The sequence below is a fragment of the Tupaia chinensis genome, unplaced genomic scaffold (genome assembly GCF_000334495.1).
Source record: "Tupaia chinensis unplaced genomic scaffold, TupChi_1.0 Scaffold000294_5, whole genome shotgun sequence".
NCBI classification, from domain to species: Eukaryota; Metazoa; Chordata; class Mammalia; order Scandentia; family Tupaiidae; genus Tupaia; species Tupaia belangeri.
This window is the reverse complement of record NW_006159782.1, coordinates 797,948-805,257: the sequence shown is the minus strand read 5'-3', so window position 1 is coordinate 805,257 and position 7,310 is coordinate 797,948. Positions and strand designations below refer to the sequence as shown.

Below are 7,310 nucleotides of genomic sequence, written 5' to 3'. Positions count from 1 at the left end.
AGGGGGGTACCCTCCAGGAGCGCGGGCTGCCCACCCATTCAGACCAGTGGCCGAGTCCTTGCCCATCCCTGGTAGCCGAGGGGCCTGAGGCTGCGGTCTCAGTGACGGCGCCCCTGCTCCTGGCGCACTGACAGCCTGGCCCTGCATCACCTCCCTCAGTTGAGGGCCCTCCTGGACAATGTCACAGCCCTCCCAAGGGAGGCAAGCAACTGCAGTCCCTGGCCACCTGTCTCCAGCCTTCTGGGGACAGAAGAGGGCATCTGACTGCCATCGAAGTGTTGCAGGCAGGGCGGGCCAGCTCAAGCCCAGGGCCCCTGCCAAGCTCAGCTGCGAGCTGGTAGCAGTGACAGCATCGCGTTCCCCCAGCACTTGGAAAGCTCCCAGGGCCCCGGCTGGCTGGAAAGGACGATGCCGCTCCTCTTGTTAAATGGCACCAGGTGGCCAAGGAAATGTGGCACAGGGACCAGAGGGAGAAAGGTGCTCCACGCTGGCTGGGGAGGGGACAGGGGTGGGGAGGCCTCCCGTCTACACCTTCTGTCCCTGCTTGGACACATTCCATCAACCAAGACCCACTACCCCTGTCCACCCTGCATAGCCCTCCTTTACGGCCCAGGACACGGGGCTGGAGGCAGCGCCAACTCCTCGAAGCCCAGGCCCTCTGCACCATGCCAGATACTGTTCACCCTGCAGGGACCCACACCACCACCTCACCTCCAGCCCCTTCCTCTGGCCCTGGACCCACCACACTTGGCACCAAGGCTGCCCTCCTCCCCCCACCTCCTGAGGGAGACCGTCACGGCTGCCCAGAGGCCTGCTCAAGCCCATACCCCTGCGGCCTGGGCCCTCCCCAGGGTGCCAACAGGGTCGAGTCCTGCCTGAGGGGCCGCAGCGGGGGGGGGTGGGGGAGAAGGCTGCAGACAGGCTCCGCCTGCGTTCCCACCCAGGGCTTGCTCGGCGGAGATGCCCAGGCGACAGGAAAACCAGCAGGAAAGGCGGCCGGCTGTACCAGCTCTGCAACCACCTCGATGTCAGGAGCCTGGGGTGGGGAACCAGCAGCGGTCTCCCAGGTCTGCTGGGTGGTGACAGGCACCACGACTGTGAGAAGTGCTCTGTGAAGCGTGAGGTGCCCAGACGTCAGGTGAGAACGCCATCTCCACAGCTGAGGCCCTCGGCGGGGCTGGGGCTGCCTCGGTCAGCCAGGTGTCTGCAAATCTCACTGAGTTCTAGGGGTGGGGCGCTGGGCCAGGTTCTGGAAGGTACCCAGAGAAAGACAGGCCATCCCCACTGTCATGACGCCCACGTGGAGTGACATGGTGGCCCATCCTCCAGGGCTGAGGCCGGCTGCAAGTGTCATCAAAACAGCGAGCCCTGAAGTGCTGGCTCTGCCTGGGCTGGTAGGCAGGGACTGTCCTGACGCGAGGCTGGGGCAGCCCTGGGTAGTGAAGGGGGAAGGCCTGGCCCCTCCTGAGGTCTCTCCCACAGGGCCCCCTCTACTCCGAAGCTGCTGTGCCAAGCCAGCCTCCCTGCCACGGCAGGAGCTTCAACCCGGCGGGCAGGGTTTCTGGAATCATCTCGGCACTTCCAACATCCCCAGGTGGACCCAAAGGAGAGGAAAGCAATTGTCCCTGCATGGTGTCACACAGCCAACCCAAAGCCAGCCCCCCAGCCACTCGTTCAGGTCTCAAACTGAGGATGGCGTAATTCCTGATGTGCCCGTTTCTGAGCTTGGCGCTAGGATCTCAAATGAGATTCTGTGCAGAGCCTTCCCCGGCACCGGGTAAGGCACGGACCCAAGGTACCCCAGGTCTCGCGCACACACGACCGAGCGCGGGGATGAGCAGTCCTGGCACCCGGCCGATTGCTTTATTCCAGTCTCAATGTGACAAGGTCACCAGAGCCGCCTGCATCTACATTAGGGAAATGGGCTCCAAGAGGCAGCACCCAGGTTCTGCAGGGCGGCAGGGGCAGGGGCAGGTGTGGAGTCAGGTGGGCTCGTGCTGTCCAAGTTCGCCTACCCCACCTCCACCCGACTGCTCCGAGTCGGTCTCTTCACCTGCAAGTCGGGGCGGTGGGTGAGGCCGGTCATTCTCTGACTCGTTTTAGCCCGACCCTCTGTTCAGTGAAACCGTAGTGGAGCAGTACCACGTCGGATGCCAGATGTCAGATGGGCAGGCACGGGAGCGGCTCCAGCCCACCCCTGCCCAGAGCGCAGACAGCCTGCAACGCTGGCGCTGACCCAAGGTCTGAGTCCAGAGCTGGGGTCGTCACCGACAGTGAGCCTGCGCGCAGCTGGTGCTAAGCCGCGGGGAGGAGCGGCCCCGGGGCTGGCAGCCCTCATGGGTCCTCCAGGCAGGGGCTCTCGGAGCTCCTCAGCAGGGACACCAGGCTCAAGGCCGAGGCACCGGGCACGTGGCCGGCACAGATCTGCAGCATGCGCAGCAGCCGCTGTGCCATGGTGGCGCGGAAGCCTTCCACCTGCAGGGAAGAGCAAAGGACAGTGGTGAGGCCGGTGGGCAGCCTGCTCCCTCCCTCAGCGCCGCGGGCAGCTAAGGGCACTGCCGCCTGTCCTGGCCATGCCCTTGCTCACACATGTACAGGCCGTTTCCAACCACCCCCAGGGACACCAGGGCTGTGACCCTGCCTGGGGACAGACAGCACAGCTGGCAAGGTCCGGTCACCTGTCTGTGATGGGTCGGAACCAGGCAGCACGGCCCAGAGGCTCGGTGCTGCAGATTGGGAGCGCCTCCCAGAGGGCCTTGGTCAGGGAGGCCCCAGGAGCCTGCGGAGTGTGACAACACTGTCCCAAGCCCTGGCCCAGCTAGGACTGGGCAAGCAGGAGGCGTTCTAGGAACTTCTGCAGGAAGAACCGACGGTGATGCTCGGTGGTGTCTCCCCCTCAGAAGCATCTTGCCTTCTCCTGTCCTCGGTGGGGGCGGCCTGTCATCCAAACTAGAGGCCAGGGCAGCTCCAACTCCCCTATGGTCACTGCCACCACGCGTCACCTACGACAGACCTCCTTGGTATGAAATTCAGAGGGGCCTTCTCGGTCCTCACCTCCCTGGCGCCATCAGCAGGCCCTGAGGCGGCTGCTCCCTCCCTCGGAGATGCTTTTCCTCCTGGGCTGCCAGGCCCTCACCTCACAGGCCCACCCCGACACTTGGAGCCCCTGGGCTGGGCCCTCGGATCTCTTGTCCCACACCTGGTCCCTGGAGGAGCTCACCGTCTGCGGCTTTAGAGCCATCCGGGTGCGGATGCCAGTCACACTCCCGACCTTCCTGTGGGAGGTCGGCGCCGTGTGCAGCTGCCCCCCGCACTTCACGTGGTCGGCCTTCAGGTACCCCAACCTCACACGCCCCAAACACGGCCCTGCCACCCCGACCCTGCTCCCCCGTCTCCCCGTCCCAGCCCACAGCCACGCCGTCCTGCTACTAAGACCAGAGCCTTCGGCATCGTCCCTGTCCCTGACTGTCGGGTCTGCCGTCGAGGCCACCGGCATATCCTGTGGGCTCCAACCGGAGGCAGCCAGCACTGCAGGCCCGCTCGCCTCTGCCCTGCCGCCGCCGCGCCCAGGCCACACTCGATGCCTCACCCACCTCACTTCGACCCTGGCCTCCCTTCAGTCTGCTCTCCTCCCGGCAGGCAGAGGGACCCCCACGTCAGGCCGGCCGCAGCCCTCCTTGGCCCCAAACCCGCCAGCAGCTCGTGTCACTCGGAGCACCAGTCGCAGCCCCAACTGCATCTACAAGGCCCGGCTGATCCTCCTCGTCACTACTCTGGACACCCGGGCCTCTCGGCCGGGCCTTGAACACACCAGCAAGGTCCGCGCCCCGGCTGCACGTGCCGCTTCTGCCAGCGGGCTCTCGCACCACACGCCTTCATGGCCCAGCCTCCTTCCCTCCAGTCAAGTCATGTGCGCGGCACGGCCTCCCTAGTCCCCGGTTTGGATCCTGCCCTTTCTCGCCACATGGCACATCATGCCCCATTTCTGCCAATTACGCAGTTCCTTCTGTACCTCGTTGGGTTCCTAGATGAGAACGGGGATGGGCTTTTTCTTTTTGGCCCTGGGCCAGGTCCCTGGTGCCCAGAACAGGGCTCGGCAGCCCACGGCCACACAAGAAGATCGTGCCGAATGCACCTTCCCACTCTAAGTGCTGGCCGTGGCCCCAAAGCGGCCTCCAAGCTGCAGCTGCCCTTGCTCGGCCGCCGTCGGCCTCCTGCCGCGGGCCAGCCTCCTGCAGTCCACACTTCACACGCCAGAACAGCCCCAGGCCTGGTCTGCCCAGCCGTGGCCGAGTTCCTCCTGAGCCCAGCAGGCGCTACGGCTGTGGCATGCGTCACACGTGTCTCACTAGGTTCATGTCTGACTCATCTGTGCTCCCCACGGGGGTCCCACCTGCGGACCTCCCCAGCTGTAAAACGGGCTGCTGGCTCCTGCCACACAAAGTCCTCAAAAGAGGGCGAGGCCTAAACTCGGAAATGCAGAGGAGTGTGTCCTGGAGAGGGCAGCACGGGCGTGAGGAGTGGCGGCAGTCCCCACACTGGGCGCCGCTGGAGGCCGCAGGCATTTTGGCAGCCCCCACCTCATCCGCCAATAGGCTCCGGCCTCCTGCTTCCTAAGCAGATCCTGTTCTCACCAGGACCTGGTGTGGCCTGCCACCTCGTGGCCACACACAGAATTGCACTGCCTGTTAAGGTTAGTGGGCCCCCTGTCCCTCATAACCTGAATTGTGGAACAAAGACCATGTGTGATTCCCCCCCAGAAGTAAGAAAGCTAAGGCTTCTGGGAAGAAAAAGACGGTTCAAAGCCACGTGGACATCAGGTTGATGGGATAGGCGGCTACATACTGACCGGCTGCTCTTTCTGTTTTCAGAGGTTTTTCCTATAAGGTACGTGGGCTCGATGGAGAGTGAGACAGGGAGAGGGAAAGTGAGAAATCAGCCCCCAGGGGGATGGCCACGCTGCAATCCCTTCTCCTCCATTCTCCGCTCTGGGATCTTGGGCACTGTACACACACGTGCCCAGTGTAATTTCTTTTTTATGGAGAGGTTTTCGCTATAGGGCGTGTGCGCTCGCCAGAGAGAGACAGACAGGGAGACAGAAAGCGAGAAATCACCCCCCAGGGGGGATGGCCACGCCGCAATCCCTTCTCCTCCATTTTCCTCTCCGGATCTTGGGCACGCACGCACATGCGCCCGGTGTGAGTTTAAGCCACCAGGTCCGGGACATGAACCGCGGTCGACTATGTGGGAGTTCAGTGACATAGCCATTATGCTAATGTCTGGTCCCCACCCAGCGTGATTTTCAAGCCACTGGGTCCAAGGCTTGAACCACGGTTGGCCACGTGGGAGTCCAGCTGCTCCTTCTGAGGCTCGGTTTCCACAGAGGATTGCTGTGAGGGAAGCCTGGTGGGGCAGGCACTCCAGGTGAGCCCAGACCTGAATCCCACCGTGATATGAGCGCACTGGTCAGTCAGGAGTTCTCGCAGTGGTTGTCAAATACGGAGCAGCACGGGCACCTTCCCCCGGTCTGCGGGAGACCTAGCAGCAGGTCTAACGACAACTGTCACGCTGCACCTGTGAGGAGCTCGTGCCCCTAACGAGACACGGCGACATCGGCCACTGCTATTGGCAGCAGTCACTCGACTCCTATTCCTTGCCTACACCCACAAGGCTCAATTTCACTCGGAGGCTAATAGGAGAGAAAGAATCCCCCCCACTGAAGTTCACAGACCTCCCTGAATTCTGTCCTCAGAGCAGAAGGATCCATAGACCCCAGAATAAGGACCCCCAGCCTAGACAGCGGTAAAAGACCAGGTGCTGACTCAGCCTCTCTGTATCACTTCATCTTGGGGAACAGGCACAAGATCCAGAGCAGAAACACAAAACTTCAAAATGAACCTCAAAACCAATCAGCAGACCCCTAAAGCAACAGAGCAGGCCTGGTGCTGGGGTAGTGCGGCTCAGACCCTTGGAGTCCCCAGGATTTATCCTGCATAAAAAGAGGTTGGGGGAGGCCAGCAGCTGGCGTAATGGCTATGTTGCTGGACTCCTGTGTAGTTGACCACGGTTCGAGTCCCGGACCCAGCTTGAACTCACACCGTGTGTGTATGCGTGCGTGCCCAAGATCCCGAGAGGAGAATGGAGAATGGAGGAGAAGGGACTGCAGTGTGGCTATCCCCCCTGGGGGGCGATTTCTCACTTTCTGTCTCTCTGTCTCTCTCTGTCTTTCTGGTGAGCACATGCGCCCTATAGCAAAAACCTCTCTAAAAAAAAAAAAGGAAAAAGAAAAAAGAAGTTGAGGGGCCAGCAGATGGTGTGTTGTTCAAGCACTGGACTGCCACATGGCCACAGTATTAGGGAACCTCAAGGTGATTTCAGTCCTGGACCTGGCGGCTTGCTTTCTCACTTTCCCTCTCTCTGATGAGTGCATGTGCCCTATAGCAAATTAAAAATAAATAAATAAAATTAAAAATTCTTAGGTAAAAAAAAGGAGAGGTTGGGGGCTGGCTGGCCCTATGGTCTAGTGGTTAAGGGAGCTGGATCCCACATGGCTGTGGTTCGAATTCCAGCCCTAGGCTTGAAAAACACAACAGATACACGTGCATGCGTGCCTAGAATCCTGATAGGAAGGAGAAATGGGGAAGATGGGATTGTGGTGTGGCCATGGCCCATGGGAGGTGCTATCTCCCTCTCTGTCTCTCTGGCCAGTGCATGTGCCCCCTTGGCACTTAAAAAAAAATTACAGAAAAAGAGGCCAAAGAGAAAAATATTAGGTCATCGGAAGTCATGACACATTTTTTCTATGCAAAAAAATTTCTATAAAAAAATGTGTCATGACTTTTCCAAGAAACCATTTTATCAGCAAAATAGAATCAGCTTTGCTGCCCCCAGTTATGGCTGACCCTGTGAGCAAAACCAACGGAAACTAGTCAGGGCGGAACACCACCGTGTGGGCCCATCCAACCATCCGCCCACCCTCCCAGCACCCCTTCTGCCCGCAGGTGCACTGCCAGGGCTAGGACCAGACAAGGTCTGCAATCCAGGAAGGCAGGGCAACATCAGGCATGCCGACTGCCAGGCCTCACAAGCACGCATACTCCTGTGGGAGTCAGATATTAAATGGGACCTGCAACACACACACAGAACTTAGTAGCACATATATCCTGTAGCAAACTTTAAAAAAGAAAATAAAAGGGAACCAGCAGTTAGCGTAATGGCTATGTCGCTGGACTCCCACGTAGTCGACCGCTGTTCGCGTCCTGGACCCGGTGGCTTAGAACTCACGCCGGGCGCGTGTGCGTGCGTGCCCA

The 7,310-nt window shown here is 60.5% G+C and overlaps 1 protein-coding gene across 1 annotated transcript in view; it reads right to left on the bottom strand.

Annotated features, from left to right (window-relative positions):
• Positions 1 to 1,805: 1,805 nt before the first annotated feature.
• CENPM (centromere protein M) overlaps positions 1,806 to 7,310 on the bottom strand; it is a 14,129-nt gene continuing 8,624 nt past the window's right edge. The window contains exon 6 of the mRNA XM_006150717.3: positions 1,806 to 2,475. Within this exon, the coding sequence (XP_006150779.1) occupies positions 2,335 to 2,475 (141 nt within the window). The 3' untranslated portion in view covers positions 1,806 to 2,334. The remainder of the gene's footprint in view (positions 2,476 to 7,310) is intronic.